This window comes from Podarcis bocagei (assembly GCF_964188305.1).
Source record: "Podarcis bocagei genome assembly, chromosome: 17".
Lineage (NCBI taxonomy): Eukaryota > Metazoa > Chordata > Lepidosauria > Squamata > Lacertidae > Podarcis > Podarcis bocagei.
The window spans coordinates 39,908,998-39,928,074 of record NC_138143.1 but is presented as its reverse complement, the minus strand read 5'-3'; the positions used below and the strand labels follow the sequence as shown (position 1 = coordinate 39,928,074).

The 19,077-nt window shown below is 47.3% G+C and overlaps 1 protein-coding gene and 1 long non-coding RNA gene across 3 annotated transcripts in view; one reads left to right on the top strand and one right to left on the bottom strand.

Annotated features, from left to right (window-relative positions):
* Nucleotides 1-4,353, top strand: part of PIANP (PILR alpha associated neural protein) — a 35,821-nt gene extending 31,468 nt beyond the window's left edge. For both annotated transcript variants that reach the window (XM_081176881.1, XM_081176882.1), the window contains exon 6: nt 3,880-4,353. In XM_081176881.1, coding sequence (XP_081033007.1) covers nt 3,880-3,922 — 43 coding nt within the window. In that variant the 3' untranslated portion in view covers nt 3,923-4,353. The remainder of the gene's footprint in view (nt 1-3,879) is intronic.
* Nucleotides 1-19,077, bottom strand: part of LOC308577042 — a 130,489-nt gene that overhangs the window by 99,388 nt on the left and 12,024 nt on the right. The window lies entirely within an intron of this gene.

The following is a 19,077-nucleotide window of genomic DNA, read 5'->3' as shown; positions in this document are numbered from 1 at the left end:
AGATTGTATGGCCATCTGTCATGTGTGATCGAGTTAAGATCCCTGCACTGCAGAAGGGGTTGGGCTAGATGACCCTCGTGGTCCCTTCCAGCTCTACAGTTCTGTAGTTCCATAGCTTCTCTCCTACAAGAAGCATATTTCAAAATAATGGAGTCTGTGCAACAACACAGCCATCCTCATATTCGGTCATCCACCTGCGTGACCATGTGAATGAAAGCTCTGGCTTTCTTCGCATTTATATCATCTGCACTTAACAGACCCATTTAGACACAATCATTTCTAGGGGAGATTAAATTGACGTGGCCCTTACTGCCCATGGTCCAGTTCATTTCCTCCAACCCACCAGTGTCTTTGGTCCAATTGCTTTTGCAGTGCAAGAGCCTGCAAAACCTAAGCACAGAAATCAGCGTAAGCTCCAGATTTGGAAGGAGCCTTTGCCAGGGAGATCCCTCCCTGAAAAGTCCCAGCTCCTTTTCATTGCTGTTGCTGCACATTCGCTTGCCGTGTTCCTCCCGGCTCAATGTGCCCCGTGGCTCACAGAGAAAGGGCAAGGTCAGCAGAAGCAGCTTCTCCTCCTTCTCCTTCTCCTTCTCCTTCTCCTTCTCCTTCTCCTTCTCCTTCTCCTTCTCCTTCTCCTTCTCCTTCTCCTTCTCCTTGCCCTTGTCCCTGCTCAGTCTCTCAGAGAACGCAGGTGAACAAGCAATGAAAGCCAGTTGAGATGCCCAATGATGCCAACCCTTGACGCCAGCCCTGAGAGAGGAAAGAGTGGGACAATTGTGCACACCATCGTCAAGGATGCTGTCAACTCTAGTAGGGAGGGAACTATCTACAGCCTCATAGAGCCCTTGGATTCTTACATGGTGATATTTTAATTTCTGTAAAGAGCCAAAGCCCTTCAACACGACCATCCTTTCAGTGACGGCGCTGCTCGCATTTAACACCCACCTTAAATAGGTGGGCAAAATGCTAAGCACATTAGAGGTTTCTGAAGGGGGTGGTTGTACGATGAATGCAGAGCCCATCCCTGCAGCGCACGGCCAAAGTTCTTTGTTCTGCACTATCCCCAAGGAGCCCACATCGTGGGCAGGGGAGACGCACAATCAGCATGGGATGAATGCTTGCTGTGCAGCCTGCGTGACCTAGGGAACCTGCAGAATAAAAGCTGCTTGGCTTGATTATATTTTATTTTATTTTTCAAGGAAATGCTTCTGAGCTAAACAGGTGCAGCGTGCATGCCCCTGTAAGGCGTAGGAGAACACTCTAGATCACGGTTACTGTTTTGCCAGGGCTGCCAGCGTGGGTGCCACAATTCTATGCAAGTGTGGAAAAAGCATGGAATGTGATGCCAAGTGCAGAATTCAGCTCCCTGAGAACCCCAGAGCCTTCATTTCAAATAAGAAGCTTGCCCTCTATGACTATGCAGATATCCTTGAAAAATATGCGGGTAGTCCTGTAGGAAAAAAGTTAACATTTCTGCAGTCAGGCATTCCAGTCTTTACAGCAGCCTTAGTGATTGCACAAATTGAGCAGATGTGCATAATTCTCCCATTTTCCTTTTTTACTGTTTTTACACCATTCATTCCAGTTTCGGTAGCCACGAAGATGCGGGGCGCTAGTCATATATGCAAGACACAGAAGCCCCCCGACCCCAAATTCCCCCAGTTCCTGGAAACATCATTCCACCACCCCTTTTTGCTTCTGAGATTTCAGCAGCTTAACTGAGAGCCAGTGTGGTGTAGTGGTTAAGAGCGGTAGTCTCGTAATCTGGGGAACCGGGTTCGCGTCTCCGCTCCTCCACATGCAGCTGCTGGGTGACCTTGGGCCAGTCACACTTCTTTGAAGTCTCTCAGCCCCACTCACCTCACAGAGTGTTTGTTGTGGGGGAGGAAGGGGAAGGAGAATGTTAGCTGCTTTGAGACTCCTGAAGGGGAGTGATAAAGCGGGATATCAAATCCAAACTCTTCTTCTTCTTCTTCTTCTTCTTCTTAACATATTTTAAAAACAAAAGTTGAGGTTCTCAGCAAGCTGAAGTCATACAAGGTCTCATGTGATGGTGTGGCTGTGCTGTAGGATGGGTCTTCTGCCTTCTGCCACATTATGGCCCAGGACAACGCAAGGATTTGGTGGAAGGGCATTCGGATGCTCCCTCTCCTCATCTGGGAAGCTTCCCCCGTTCTCTCCAGCTGAGTTTAAGTCCTGAAAGACCATCTCCCTTGGTGGTTTCTGGGTTGCGTGTGCCTCTCAAGTCTATCCAATATTACAGCCCAGCTTAATACCATTTCCTGCTAATTATGCTCTTTCTTTTCCCATTTTTCTTCTTCTGTGTCATTATACTTTCCCTCCTGTTTGATTGCAGGCTGTCTTTTTATTTCAACATCCCCCCCCCTTTGTATACATACGGGACCCAAAGCAACGAAACCTTAAGAGTTACCCAGTCCCCCTTGAAACCAAAGGAGCAAACGAATCGCAACTAACTTAAAACCCCTTGATTTTCAGTTGTTTGTGTATGCATTTATTTGGTCAATTTATATGCCTCCCTTCAAAATAAGGGCCTCTTCAGAGGTCCTTTTCGCTGTGCATCTGTGATGATTTGTGCTCAGGATCGTATTGGGACAGTTATACACAACCCAGCCTTCAATACTGTTTATGCCTACAAAGGTTGTGGGGCAAACATACCCAACTGGTGTATGTCTCTCAACTTCCAGCTGAAATCCTGTAACTCTTTTATACCACGAATGCTTACTTTTTTTGTCCCACTGCTGTGGCACTATAGTGCAAGAGCGCCCCTCCGGACAGCAATACTGAGAATAATATTACTGGTGAAGCATCGCAGAATAACTAATAAAGTGGGATCACGTGTGGGTGGTTCAGTATAAATCCACTACTAACACATTATTCTTACATCAATGACAGGTTGCAGAATCCACCTGCCGAAAAGTGGTCTGGAGGGGCCATAGGAATTTTCAAGGGGACCCTCAGCAATTAAAAAAACACACAGTAAAAATCTGTTTCATTTGGACTCAGTCACAACAACTCCTGTCCAACCCCAGTCAGAACAAAGAGTCGATTCTTTCAGCTATCGCAGCCTTAAGTGAGCCAATTACCGTATTTTTTGCTCTATAAGACGCAGCAGACCACAAGACGCACCTTGTTTTTGGAGGAGGAAAACAAGAAAACAAATATTCTGAATCTCAGAAGTCAGAACAGCAAGAGGGATCGCTGCGCAGTGAAAGCTGCAATCCCTCTTGCTGTTCTGGCTTCTGTGATAGCTGCGCAGCCTGCATTCGCTCCATAAGACGCACACAGATTTCCCCTTACTTTTTAGGAGGGAAAAAGTGAGTCTTATAAAGCAAAAAATAGGGTATAGGAAAAGAAAGGTGGAGGGGTTGGGGTGGGGAGAGAAAAGGTGCTGGAAAGAGATTTGAGATGCAGGCAAAGGCAGGGAGGGCAAGGCCAGGGGGGCGTTTGGGAGACAGCGGAGGTCCCTGGCCCTTGCCTGCACTAGGTGGGCATCTCTGCCATCCCTGCTTTTATTCTGCTTGGCTACCACCTCCCCTCTTAGCTTCCTCCAATCACAGCTCCTGCCCACTCTGGGCGACTTGGCTAACCCATGACAAATTCCCTGCACAAATGTCACTTCCATGTAGGAAACGGATGCTTGCTCCTGTAGTGATCGTGAGCAGTCAAATATAGAGTAGCAGCCAGAGGCAAGAGCTTCAGCAGTGGGGCTGAACGGGGCATGGAGTTTTGCCATAATAATAAGCATTAATAAATAAATAAAATCAATGTCGCAATTTCCTCTGTAGTATGGAAATAGCACTATAACGCTGTAATATAAATAGATTATTTTTTTGAGTACAATTGTCTGTTTCTTGGCAGATTGGGTCATGGCCAAAGATGCTCTGGGGAGTCTTCTGAATAGGCTTGGTTAAAAGAGGAAGAGGAAGGACCTGCAAGAGATTCTCTCCTCTCCTCTCCTCTCCTCTCCTCCCCTCTCCTCCCTCCCACCCCCCAATTACACCACTGTCACATGTAACAAATGCCTGTCTGGCATGTCTTCATGCCTGGGGAACCCGCCACCCACCAAGTCGACTTGTGGCCAAATAAACGCATGTGCATTTGTGAAACGTGTGACAGTGTCCCTGCAAGTTTCTCTCCTGGAAGTGCTATCTGTGCCTAGCACATCTGTCGTGTGTGAAGCAGGGTCTTTCGTGTGTCTTGCCCTTCTCCTGCCCCTTGTGCACCGTACGATATATTTTTGTAGGGTTTTCTTCTCCTCGTGGTGAAATTCTTAAATTCTTGTGGGATGTAAGTTTCAACATTTTTAAAATAAAACTTTGCAAAATACTGAAAGCTAATGGCTGACTGCGTGCTCTTGTGGGCTGCTTGCTGCCTGACTGCTGTGAGCAAGCCGATCATTACCCATTTTTATTATATTATATATATTTTTGCCTTAAAGCGATGCCTGGGCAGAGCTTGGGATTTGAGAAAAGAATGTGAACCTTTCTTAATAGCCCAAGGCGGCCGGTAGATGTCTCTTTATGGGAGCTGGTGGCCAGAAGATGCTTTCTCACTACAGAGATCTCTCTGCAATGTTTGGAAGGGGAAATCAGATGATCAAATTTGTTCAGGGTGGTGCGGTGATAAGGGGTCAGTGGGCAGCCAGCTACTGACCCCCTGGTGTCGTTGCATTGGACCAGGCATCATGTCTGGTGTGGGGCGAGAAAGGAACAGTGGCTCCAATGAACAGTTAGGAACTTAACAGGAGCTCCTGATCTTTCCTTTGCAAGTGGGCTTTGCTTACAGGGCTGCCTCAGCTGCCCTAGGGAGTTCCCTACCAGTGCAACCAGTGCAGATACTATTAGTGCAACCAGTGCAGATACTATTAGTATCGTTCAGCAAGCTGTACCTGCGCATAAGCATGCTTCTTCTGCAGACAGGTTGCCGGCTATTGTAGTTTGGTGGCGGTCACCAATCCCACCCTCCATAGCTAAAGGGAAAGGTCAGGTTCCTTGTGTGTGAGAGGAAACAGAACAAGATGCTGGGGTGGCTCAGTTGGTAAAGCACGAGGCTCTTAACCTCGGGGCTGTGGGTTCGAACCCCACGTTGGGCAAAAGATTCCTGTGTCGCAGGGGGTTGGACTGGATGACCCTCAGGGGGTCTCTTCCACCTCTATGGTTCTACGCAGTTTAGGGAGAGTCAGAAGAATCAGATGGAGGCCAGGAGCATTTTAGGGTGCAGAGATCTGGTGTGAGGTAGCACATTGCTTTCTCACATCAGTGAACATGCTGCTTGCCTCTATTAATGCTACTGCTTGCATATTTAAGAACAGGAGTCAGCAACCTTTTTCAGCCGTGGGCCGGACCACTGTCCCTCAGACCATGTGGTGGGCCAGACTATATTTTGAAAAAAATAATAATGAACAAATTCCTATGCCCTACAAATAACCCAGAGATTCATTTTAAATACAGTCGTACCTCAGGTTACAGATGCTTCAGGTTGCAGACACTTCAGGTTACAGACTCCGCTAACCCAGAAATAGTACCTTGGATTAAGAACTTTGCTTCAGGATGAGAACAGAAATTGCACAGCGGCGGCGGCAGCGTGGTAGCAGCAGCGGGAGGCCCCATTAGCTAAAGTGGTACCTCAGGTTAAGAACAGCTTCAGGTTAAGAACAGACCTCCAGAACGAATTAAGTTCTTAACCCGAGGTACCACTGTAAAAGCATACATTCTACTCATGTAAAAACACCAGGCAGGCCCCACAAATAACCCAGAGATGCATTTTAAATAAATGCACACATTCTACTCATGTAAAAACATGCTGATTCCCGGACTGTCCGCTGGCTGGATTGAGAAGGAGATTGGGCCGCATCTGGCCCCCGGGCCTTAGGTTGCCTACCCCTGTTTAAGAACAAAGCATTTATTTATTTTTTAACGAAAATAAACCATAAACCGCCAGTGCCCTCTGTCCTCCCTTGAAGGGAAGCTGGTAGCACAGGAATGTCTCGCTGCTAGGCAATTGGAGAGCACATAACAGTTCATTACGGGGAGAAATCTGTCTAGGGAGTTGGCTTGGGAAATGTAAGGCATTGCTTAACACGTGGATTCTGTGCAAAAGGAAGATCAACTCCATTCTGGTCGCTGGTTGCTCCTGGTCCTCGTTTCTCTACTCCAGCCCACATGGTGGTGGTGGGGAAACCCTCCTAGCAGAGACTCTTATTTCCACGGGGCTCGCTCAAGATATTTTGGTACCTGAGTGGGAAATCTAAATGCATCTCCCTTCTTTCCAGTTAACAGTGTGGGTAAGTGTAGCGGGGGAGACACAACCCACTGGGAAGTCCTCATGCTTGAGCTTCAGAGGAGAACTTTCTGGTGGGTTGCAATCTCCAAGTCGGATCTGGCTGTCTCCCACTCGTGACACCTTTAATGATAACATAACAAAACCTGACACCCGGAAGGGCTGCCTCGCCCTTCTTCCACGGTTAGGTCTGCCTCAGAATTCCCATGCTCAGTTCTGTAATTGCTGCTTTTGCTCGCAACATACAATTTCCCATCTCGAAATCTTGGATTTTTGTAACATTTTAATTTCAGGCTGCAGGAGGGAGGGAGGAGGGAGGACAGAAATAACTGGAAGTAAAGGCAAGGCAAGGCAGGGAGCGGAACGCTTGCTCTCTCGCTCGCTCCACTCCCCATGGCTGCCTCCACGCTTTCTATTTAAGGCTCTCCTCCAGCCTTCTCTTCTGTCTAGGCTGCTGCCAACGTCCCAGGTTTCCAGGGTTGTTCTGCAGCCTGTCCCTCCGCCCATCATCTGCTTAAAATCCCCCCCCCCCGCCCCCGCACTTCATCAGCCCTGGCAATCAATGATGGAGAAAGGATTTTGGCACCAGAGCAAAGCTTTTCAGTACCACACTTTAGCCCTTGGCTCTCCAGAGGATTAGACCGAGAGGGTGGGCTGGGAGTTGGATTAATAAACCCATGTTGGCTGAGATGAAGACCTCTGTCTAAATAGGTGTACAGGGAACTTCAGAGACCTCAAGGGGTTTCAGAATTGAGGCTACCCCAGCTCTGGACACAGAGGATGGCCCTACATTTAAAAGTTATTTTCAGACACAGGCAGAACACCACACTCGGGGGGTTCTGACTGAACTTGTGTCATTGTTCCCACAATAAATATGGGACTGCTGTGTGGCAGCTGGGAGTGGGTGGCTAGGTGTCATAATAGCGCCTCCCGCCCCCCCTCCATGTTTCTTTCTTAAGAACTCGATCATAGAGTGAAAAGGTACTCACTGAATTTGCAGCTATTGCCACAACTCAGCCTCGGCCAATTGTGAGTGAGGGTGCTGGTGTCTAAAAAACCCACCTTCGCCTTAGGAGTGTTGAGAAATATGTATAGATGTACTTGAAAATAGTTGTGGGGGTGGCTTTTTCTGCTTCAGAGTGAGCTCTGCTTCCCCTCAGTTTTTCTGGACAGAATCCCAGTTGCTTCTTCCTATTTGCAAACACACACACACACACACACACACACACACAGTCCACTTTGGTTCTTTCCAAGCACCTCACATGTTTGCCTGCTCAGCACTATTTTAAAATAAGTTTTTAACACTTCGTCATCCTCCACCTTTTAAAACACATTTAAGAAGGCGAGGTGGCTAATTATATCTATGAAGTCTTTTGCTTAGCCTCCTTCTCCTCACCTCAGGGTGGGTTCCTGAAACTCATCCCTAACCTGTTTTCTAACCTTGGTGCAAAACCTTAATATGGTGTTCTGGCCTAAAATGCTCCCTCATATACTTGCTGCCGTTCCTTCCCTTTGGCAATGCTTCTGTCACACAGTCCATCCCAGCCATGGCTCTGGGGGGAATGGAGTGGAGGACATCAAATTCAAGAAAGAGGAGTGGAGCTTTGCAGAGTCCTCCAAGGCTGCACACAGACATCGTCTCTCAGTTGCTTGGAAAAAGCCTGGAGAGGAGAGGACTTGAGACAGTTGTGGGGAGGTGGGGACTTTCAGCAACTGATTCATGGGGCGAGATCTACCAGGGATGAGCTGCTGTGCTCGTCAGGCCTGACACACCATCAAGTCTGTGTAGATCATGTTTTTGCTAATAAAGAGTTAACTCCAAATGGGAACAGTGTGATTTACTGCTGGCTCGCTCTTTGACACCAAGTGACCCAGTCCCAAGGACACTTTGCCTAGATGCCCAGGCACCACACCTGGATCTCCCCACAGCTCCCATCCACCCAGGAACAGAGGGAACAGAAGACCTGGCAAGATGCTCAGAGCTGGTGGAGGAGAGCTAGCAGCCAGATGACTTCATTACCTGGGGTCTCCTTGAGAGGAGGGAGAAGCCAGCCAGGAACCAGGTGTGCATTGACACCTAGCAGATGGCCAGAAAGGAGGCAGAGGTCCCTGAAGGGATATAAACCTCCAAGCTTCTCTGGACCTTTGCTAAAGTAATGTGGTTCCCTATTAGGTGCCTATGTTGTTGTCGTTTAGTTGTTTAGTCGTGTCCGACTCTTCGTGACCCCCATGGACCAGAGCACGCCAGGTCCTCCTGTATTCCACTGCCTCCCGCAATTTGGTCAAACTCATGCTGGTAGCTTCGCGAACACTATCCAACCATCTCGTCCTCTGTCATCCCCTTCTCCTTGTGCCCTCCATCTTTCCCAACATCAGGGTCTTTCCCAGGGAGTCTTCTCTTCCCATGAGGTGGCCAAAGTCTTGGAGCCTCAGCTTCACGATCTGTCCTTCCAGTGAGCACTCAGGGCTGATTTCCTTCAGAATGGAGAGGTTTGATCTTCTTGCAGTCCATGGGACTCTCAAGAGTCTCCTCCAGCACATGAATTCAAAAGCATTCATTCTTCGGCAACCAGCCTTCTTTATGGTCCAGCTTTATGGTCCAGCTATTAGGTGCCTATAGGAAATGCCAATTAATCCAAGCGGCGGCTCTGGCTCACCCCATCCCTGAGACAGGAAACTGATGATGGACAAGTCCCTCTCTCCCAGGTCCCACCCCCTCCATGAAAATCCAGAGAGATTCCTGGAGCCAGAAATATTGTCTCTGGTATGTGGTTCTGGGCTAATAGCATGCTAATGCCTGGATAGCTCAGTTGGTTAGAGTGTGGTGTTGATAACGCCAAGGTTGCAGGTTTGATCCCTGGATGGAACAGCTGCATATTCCTGTATTGCAGGGGGCTGGACTAGATGATGCTCAGGGTCCCTTCCAACTCTAGAATTCTATGTTTCTAAAGAGACCTGAGCCCTATGCAGTTTGTGGCCTGAAGTCACATCTTTTCCTGTCCACATGTTCCATGGCGAAGGCTGGGATTCTTCTTGGGTTGTTTGTTAAAGTTGAAGAAGTACTGTTTCAAACTGGTAAACTGTATGAAGCTGTTGTTCTTTTTTAAACAACTTGCCACTTTTTAAAATTGTATTTAAAAAAAATAAATTTTATTTGGGGTTTTTTTTTTTTTTTTTTCAGCTTGGTCCAGGTTCAAAATCCTACATGGTGTCCACAAAAGTTCTTAGACCAGATGTAGAATGAAAGCAGCAAAATTGTACATTGAACCTCAAAATGCATGGGCCATTCAGCTAGCAGAAGTGGAAGTGCATGGTCTTCCACTAGTCCAAGAGGGGTTTTTGCTCCCTCTCCTTTCCTTGTGTGTCCTTCACACACACACACACACACACACACACACACACACACACACACTTGGTGGGTGTCAGGGGAACTCCCAGAACAGTGCAGGGGCAAGGAGATGGGCGATTTTTTTGCTCTGGCAAGCTGAAAAGTTTGCACTGACCTAACAATCTCTATAGTGCTATGTTTAATTCCTCCCCATTTCCCCTGATATTCAGTAACCTCCATTATGTAACATTGCCATTGTGGAATATGTTTACTATATGAAGCAGGCTGTTGGCTTCATGCTGAAAGAAACCTTGGGTTATTACTATTATTATTCGATTTCAATACTGTCCTTCATCATAAGATCTGAGGGAAGTTCACAGAATAAAATACAGGATAAAAACCAGTAAATAACTGAAATGAAACAGCAAAACAATAACCCCCTTTCCCATAGCCAACTAAGTCATACTCAGAGTAAACCTGCTGAAATAAGTGCACTTTAGATGGTGAAGCCCATTGGGTTCAATGGGCCTCCTCTGCACATGTCTTCGTTGGCTGCGATCCTTTACAAATAGCTAAAACACAGCAAATGAAAGAACCTTGCGTGAAAAACACAGTACAGAATATAGATTGGTTTTGTTTGACGACATTTCTTGGGATGTTGTTGAAAAATATTATGAACTGATTAACTGATCAATGTCCCCATTGATCTCTTTTGGCGTGTTGCTCCGCTCAGAATGTGAATGCGCACACAGCACAGTGTGGTTCAGTTCAGTATGGCGGCCTTGTAAGCACCTGCCAATTCCAGTTCCGTAGCCTTTCCTGCGGTTGCGCTTGATGGATGACTTCAGGTCCAGATGGGTTGACGTGCATTACCAGGACAAGTATCCAATTAGATCCAACAGACTAGCCATCACATCAAGCAGACACAAAGGAAGCTGTGGGTAGACTGAATTAGCACTCCTGCGACACACTGTGCTTTTTAAATACTGGGAGATAGCAAACCACTGTGGGAGGAAGCTGGCTTGGCTTGAGCCTGTGGGTTTGCATGCAGAAGGGAGCGCAGCTCCTGTACAGATGAGTGGGTCTTCGATTTGTATATCAAGCATACAAATATTTCCAGTTAAATGCACGCGCACGCACACCTTCTGCAAACATGCACACACACACACACACAGAGAGAGAGAGAGAGAGAGAGAGAGAGAGAGAGAGAGAGAGAGCTTATGCAATTTTGCCACTGCACTCTACAAAATGAGGGACCAACTCCCTTCTCTTGCGGGGGCCCAATTAGTGCCATTGCCTTCCGTTAAGAGTTTGGGTGTAATCCTTGACGCCTCCCTTTCCATGGAGGCGCAGGTTACAGCAACAGCCAAGGCCACATTTTTCCACCTTCGCGGCATCAAGCAGTTGGTCCCTTACCTTTCCCGCCCCGACCTGGCCACAGTGATCCATGCTACGGTCACCTCCAGGCTTGACTACTGTAATCTGCTCTACGCGGGGCTGCCCTTGAAGCTGTCCCAGAAACTCCAGTGGGTGCAGAATGCTGCAGCGAGGCTCCTCACGGGGTCTCTGCCATGGGAGCATATTCACCCAGTGCTTTTCCAGCTGCACTGGCTCCCGGTGGAGTACAGGGTCAGATTTAAGGTGCTGGTTTTGACCTTTAAAGCCCTTCACGGCCTAGGAGCCTCGTACCTACGGGATTGCCTCTCCCGATATGCCCCACGGAGAGCCTCAAGGTCCATAAACAGCAACACCCTAGTGGTCCCGGGCCCTAAGGAAGTTAGATTAGCTTCAACCAGAGCCAGGGCCTTTTCAACACTGGCTCCTTCCTGGTGGAACGCTCTGTCTCATGAGACCAGGGCCCTGCAGGATCTGATTTCTTTCCGCAAGGCCTGTAAGACAGAGTTGTTCCACCTGGCCTTTGGCTTGGAGCCAATTTGATTCCCTCCCCCTCTTTCTTTTTCCTTTCTCCTCCTGTGATGAGGCTGCATTTTAATATTTTAATGTTTCAGTATTTTAATTGTTGTATTTTAATCTTGTTTTTAAGTTGTATTCATTCAACTTGCTTTTATTATTGCTTGTAAGCCGCCCTGAGCCCGGCCTTGGCTGGAGAGCGCAGTGTATAAATAAAAATTATTATTGTTATTATTATTACTTAAATACCATCATCCCTACAAATCTTCCCACAGTGTTTCTTCCAGCCAAGGCATGCCTAGCAAGTATATTTCCTCCACATGCTTTTGCTTCCCATACTGGGAAATGTATTCCTCACTTGTTTGTTCTTTCTCCTGTTAACAATTAAATGCTTCAAGGAATGGTTGGATATAGTTAGATCATCCACAAACGGCACATCTCCATTTGGAGATTGATTGACAGTATCAGCATCCATATTGATTGTGCTTCCGCAAACTAAAGAGACGTGCTGGTCTCTTCATGACGCACAACATGGAGCAAGAGTGTGGCTTTTCATGGTTGTGGCTGCTGTCACCATGGCCTCCAGGTCATTACCCGGCCAAACATCTTGCAATGACTTATAAAATGTATATACCGCTTATTCAACAGAAGACCTCTAAGCAGTTTACAAAGTTACAAAAAATATAAATATATAAATTTAAAAATACAGGTGGAAACAAACAACAAGTTAACGTGTTTGTGTGTATGCGTATCAGCAATTTCAAAATAATTATCCATGCAGTCAGTTCTGTTTTGTTAACAGGAGAAAACAATTTCAAGGGAATTTGATGCATGAATAATTATTTTTGTGAAATGCTGTGGAGGGTTCCTTTCCCTCCAGTTCATTTAATTCAAATCTTTTCCTTAATAAAATGTTCAATGCACCGATCGAACACCAGCCTAGCTTCATCATAACATTTTGCCGTTTGAATGAATCTTTGGACAAATGCAAAGTTATTCCAGCTGAACAAGTTGGTTGTTTTTAATAGGTTGGGCACAATGGGAACGCCAACAATAAAGACCAATTGGCCCGTTGGTTTATTGCTGTTGGCTTATGCACTTGCGGAAACAGAGCACAAATCCACATTGTTATCACCCTCATAGCTAAATTTATGGCATGAGATGCGTGCTTCCAGAGGAAGTGTTTATTATACAATCAGTATGCCCTGTTAACTCATGTTCCACAGAGGGTGAGGCCCACAAAATATATTCATCAGCATCTGCCAAAGAGGGAGCCAGCAGTAAATCACACTCTTCAAAGTTGGTCTTAACTCTTTATTAGCAAAAGCATGATCTCCACAAACTTGGTTGAGTGTCAGGCCGAATGAGCACAGCAGCTCATTCCCGGTGGTCCCACTCCATGAAAATCAGTTGCTGAGACTGAAAGTCCCCACAGCCGTCTAAGTCCCCTCCTCTCCATGGTTTTTTCCCAAGCAATCAGAGGCTGTGCCTTCGTGTAGCCAACCTCTCCTCCATTGTTTTCATGCCTCTTCTGGTTCTGGGACAAGAGGGGAGGAGAGCTTGTTGCCACTGGAGGGGGAGACACCTATGAATCTCTGCCAGCCTGACTCATCTCGGGTGTCAGGGAACTGCCATCGGCTCAGGGGGGAGAGGGGAAAAGCTGGATGGATTACAGAGAGCCCCCAAAGATCGTGGGAAGCAGCACTTCCTCAGTGGAGGAAGGTAACCATGCCTGTAGTGGAGACGAGATGCAGGGCTCGGAGGAGGCGAGGCAGTGCCAGGACACCTTGCCTGAGCAAAGCGGGGAGGAGAGAGGTCCCCCATTACCCACGCCTTCCTTGCGCAGTAGGCTTCCGCGCAGAGAGGGGAGGCACAGACTGGGTGTCAAGAAACTACTCTGCTGGGGAAGGTTTAAGGACCTCCCACTCTCAGATTCTGCCAGTGAATAAGCAAGACACGGAATAGAGGCGCTCTGCATTCCAAAGGTTTTTTATCACCGATAAGAAAGCTTTGAAACAGACTATTGAAGCATATTGCCAGTTTGCTCTCGAGCAACCAACTTATACCTCTAACATCTGCCTCTTGACCTCTCTCCTCTCCTGCTTCAGCTTCTGCCTCTGATTCTGCACTTCCTCCTGCCACAGACTCTCCCAGCTCACTAAGCCCTGTTACCTCTTCAGCTTCCAACATCTCCTTCTCCCAGTCTTCTCTCTCTGACCACGCATCCTCATCCCACCACCATTCCCTAGCCTCTGAGCCTTCTTCCCTTGGTAGTTCCTCAGCTGGTACCTCTTACCATTCCTCCGCATCCAACCAGTTCCTGACATCATCATTACACATCTATCTTGCCTCTCCTCCCAAAAGACATCAGGACAGCAATGCTGAAGCCTCATGTTCCACTGGCCTGCGTGATGCAGATGCCTTGCACTTTTGCAGTTTTGGACGTTGGGGGGAAGCACGGATTTAGAAGCATAATTTCTCTGCAGGTGTGGATGTAAAATTGGAATTGGAGGAGCTGAAGGTGGACAGCATGCTATAGGTACCCTTTCTTCCACCTGTCACCTGTCTGCATTTCCAGTCGCAGAGCCATTTCCTCCTGAAGAGCACAATATTATGATTTTTTGTAAAGAAAAAGAAAGGGGAGGAGGTTGGGGCTGCTTAGTGGTCTGAATTGACCTATGGTGGAATAATGTGCCTTATTTTCCTTTAATGGAGCATGCACACTGACTCAGAACTGGTAAGTGCACACATCAGTGCTCAAATCGTGGTGAGAAGTCCCTGCTTCAAAATGTCTGGAAATCTTGAGGGCTTGGAAGAAAGTAGAGCCTACTGGGCTATGTCCTGTGTGTATGCAAAACTTAGGAAGCTGTGCGCACCCTGAAGTGCTAAACCCCTTGCAGCGGGGACTGCCAGTGCCAATTCTACTTTTACCTTACAGCTAAAGACCAATTTATCTCATTATACATGACTAAGCCATTTCTCACCTTCTCACCCCTTGCCTTTTCCTGTAAGACCTATTACAGTCGTTAAGAGTCGTCAACAGGCTCATCTCAGCTATCTGCCTATCTCCCATTCCCACCACCCTTCTGAGTAATACCCCTCCCCACCTTCTCACTATATAGAAGGGTCTGGCAACTTCTGTTTCAGTGTATCTGAAGAAGTGTGCATGCACATGAAAGCTCATACCAAGAACTAACTTAGTTGGTCTTTAAGGTGCTACTGGAAGGAATTTTTTTATTTTGACCAATTATTTGGTATTGCTAGGAACACTCTAGCAGGAAGCACCCATGTTCCAACATGCGGAACATTTCAGTTTGCCATATGGTAACAAGAACAATTAATCTGATGAAAATATAGATGGAGAAACACTGCCAAATTTATACTTCCCAGCTCATTCCTTCATACTACGTTTTGCCTGTGCTCTTGCTACAAGGATGAATCTCAATAGAATACCTTGTTCCTATTTTATGCTGAGGATCTTATCACCTACCAAAATTGCCTTCAAAGCATTTGCTGATTTGAACGTCTTCAGTGCACTTTTGTCAGGTGATCCCACACACAATCTTAGTGTTCATTAAGCAGCCATTGATTATCTATTCAAACAGTGCCTGTTTAACGACAGCGCAATTTGGAACATTAGAACGCCATTTGTTACTATTCGAGGCATTACTTCTTCTGTCGGTGAACTGTGTCTGTGTGCCAGCAAATGGGTCGCCACGTGCAACAATTACATCTTCCCATTTTGCAAGATTGCACGTGGCTCTTTCTCACCATAGCTGTGAGAAATAGCTGGAAAAACCATATATAGTGGTATCTCGGGTTACATACACTTCAGGTTGCATACGTTTCAGGTTACACACTCTGCTAACCCAGAAATAGTGCTTCAGGTTAATAATAATAATAATAATAATAATAATAATAATAATAATAATTTTTATTTATATCGCGCCCTCCCCAGCTGAAGCCGGGCTCAGGGCGGCTAACAACAATAAAACAGTACAACAGTACAACACAACACTCTAAAATCATTCATTATAAAATTAATTAATTCAAGCCACTGGCAACCATTGGGCCAGAGCTCCACGAAGATTGCCGAGGGAGGGAGTCAGGCTATGCCCTGGCCAAAGGCCTGGTGGAACAGCTCTGTCTTGCAGGCCCTGCGGAAAGATGTCAAGTCCCACAGGGCCCTAGTCTCTTGTGACAGAGTGTTCCACCAGGTCAGAGCCACAGCCGAAAAAGCCCTGGCTCTGGTTGAGGCCAGCCTAACCTCTCTGTGGCCTGGGACCACAGAGGGAGTTAAGAACTTTGCTTCAGGATAAGAACAGAAATCGGGCTCCAGCAGCACGGCGGCAGCGGGAGGCCCCATTAGCTAAAGTGGTGCTTCAGGTTAAGAACAGTTTCAGGTTAAGAACGGACCTCTGGAACGAATTAAGTACTTAACCCAAGGTACCACTGTACATAGGATACCTAAAGCACAGTATGATGTGTTTCTTGATCACTCCACGGCAGAGAACCTGGAAGTGCCAAACACATTGAGAGCGAAGCATGGAGTTCTTTTACTATCTGAGGTACAGATGGGGAAGCAATTTGATTCGGTTCGCATTTTAATGCAGACAAACCAAATTTGCGTGCCTCTGAATTTTGCAGTGCAGAACTCCAACTCAAAAACCACGCATAAAAAACTGTGGCTATTTGGGGAAAGTGTGCACAGAAATGCATATGTTTGTTAAATAGTATGCAAAACTGCATTGCATCAGAGAGGAGTGCTTAAGAATTGAAGATGGATGGAGGAGGAGGAGGAGGAGAGGAGGAGTTGGAGTAGATCAGATCCTGACGGCCACAGGGGAAGTCACTGGCGGAGCGTGAAAGGCAACAAAAACCAAACTTTTTGAGTTTCTGGTCCATGGTCTCTCCCAGCTTCACAGCCACCCCTACATCTCCTTACCAAGGGTGCAAGGGAGCCTAGGTATGCCTGTGGTTGGATCTAACCTTTTCTCTCCATGTTGGCAGTACCAGGTGAGATAACATGTTCTCATGCAGTAGCCATGTCTCTTGTCATCTCTGCCCTTGACCACACTCTCCATGCAGTAAGAGAAGCTATGAGAAGGAAGCTTGCTGAAGATGTATAGGCTGTCCCCATGAGCTGCAGCCCTGGGTTCAGCAGACTCCTCCCACCACCCTGCGCCTGCCTCCAGACTTTTCCCCAAAGTATGGGCAGGGTGTGGGACAAAGCTGGCTGGGCATGTGACAGTGAAACAGGACTACCGGGTGCAATTCTGCCCCCACCCTCAGTCCCTCCACAAAGTGCATTTTGCGTGGTGAGAAACAGCTGAACAGGGTCTTCAAAAGGAAAGCAAAAAGCCATGAGACCAGTGTTGGTAAGGCTCAACTCCTTTCGAACAGCCCATGAAGAAAGCAGGTAGGAGGACCAGTGGCAAGATATTGCAGGAAGACGTTCTGTGCACCTGGCAAAGGTGGAAGGGACATAGCAGAAGAAGGAGATTAAGGATTACGAGTAGCTGTTAGAAGCCAAGCCCTACTTGCCAAGCTTTTAAAACAAATATGTAAGATGCAATAAACATGGACACTGATGATGCTGTGGTACAAATGACATCATTCCAGTGTTAAGTTTGAGCATCCACCCCTTTGGGTATTTGTACCATTAGCGTTGCGCTGCTGAATATCCTGGGAAGAGGCTGATGAGGGCCTTGTGTTCTCTGCTGGCAATTTCCAACGGCGAGAAATTGCACGGTCCTTATAAGGCCTCGGCATGCGTTGGGGAACAAGCGCGGTGTTAAAGATGCTAAGCACAGCTGCATGTAAATGAAACACAATAAAACACAGTGAATATGGACGTGGTGAATAATTCAGACAACAAGCTAGCTATAGAAATCAATCTCATTATAAATTGCATCTGAGGGGGAATGGAAACACCATCGTGCTTAAAGGATATGAAGGCGGTAAAGTTAAACACTCGAGTGTTAGAAACGGCAACAATTGAAGCGGCTTTTTCAACTTTCCTCCTGCCCTCTTTGGCACTTAGGAGGCACTTTAATTATTTTACCACGCTCCCTTTCTCCAAAGAACCTTCTCTCATTTAGAGCTCGAGATGAAGAGAGCTGAATGAATGGTTGGCTCCTCGATATTCTTTCTTCCGCTCGTCATTGTATACCTGGCCTCAGGCCTTATTTATCACACACCATGCAATGCCTGCGCTGAATACAAAATTATCCTTTGCCTCTTTTTTAAAACAAAATTTGTTTCCATGCGCCAAGCCCTGTAGTGCCTGGGCTTTTCACAGCATCTCCTTAGATCATGGCATATGGAGAAGAAGGGAGACCCTCATCATACCAGAATGCTTTTGCTATGAGTCGAGTCCCATCGGTTTGCCATCAGCAGACACTGCAGGGAGAGTTTTGGTCATGTTCCTGGTGGGAATGTCTGAACCAGGAGCCTCTGAAGATTCATAAAACCACTGCCAGTACATTGTAGGAACTGGCAAGTTCCCCTGAATGTGGTTGTTGGGATTTTGACAAGAGAAGCCTCTTCAATCTATATTGTGGTACAGTGGTATCTCTACTTACAGACGTGATCTGTTCCGGGGTGCTGTTCGCACCCCAAAAAATCCATAAGTAGAGTGCTGCTTCTGCACATGCGCATGGCGTAATGTGCGAAGCGCGCAGAACGCTTCTGCATGTACACGTGTGGCGAAACCCTGGAGTATACACTTCCAAGTTTGCCGCGTTTGCAGCCCGAAAATCCGCAACATAAACCTAACGCAGCTAGAGGTATGACTGTATTTAGGTCCTTCAGGCAGGCAGAGCATCCATATTAACTGTCTGGATTTGTTCTTATATGCAGAGCCGGCACTACTATTGGACAGAGTGAGGTAGCCGCCTCAGGTGGCAGCTCTTGGAGAGCAGTGGCAAGATGTTGGAAGACAGGGCAGTTTGTGCTACAAGCCCTTCCCTCACCCCCTAAATTAGTCTGCTGCCCCTCAAGTACACACCCTCCAAGTGTCCTGATTTTCCAGGGACAGTCCTGAAATTATTGAGGCCATCCTGGCTTCTGATTTGATCCCGGAATGTCCCTGTTTTCCCCACCAGTGCTGGGTCCGGGGAGGAGGATCGGCTGGTGCTTGTCCCGGGCGATGGCGGTGGCGGCGGCGGCAGCTGCAAGGGAACATCGCATTGCCTGCCCATGGCTGCTGCTGCCAGACTCCTCCCTTGGGCAGCTCATGGCTACTGGTGGAGAGTGGGCAAAGAGGAAGAGGAGAAGCTGTGGCTGTTGAGCCCAGCCCCGCATGATGCGCCAGCTCTGAGGAGCAGGCAAAGGGCAGGGCTGCCCTGGGCAGGAAGAAATAGTGAGGGGAGTAGAGCACAAGGATTACTGTACAGTGGTGCCTCGCAAGACGAAAAGAATCCGTTCTGTGATTCTCTTCGTCTAGCGGTTTTTTCGTCTTGCGAAGCAAGCCCATTGAAGGATTAGTGGATTAGCGCTATTAGCGCTATTAGCGGCTTTTAGCGGCTTATCTGCTG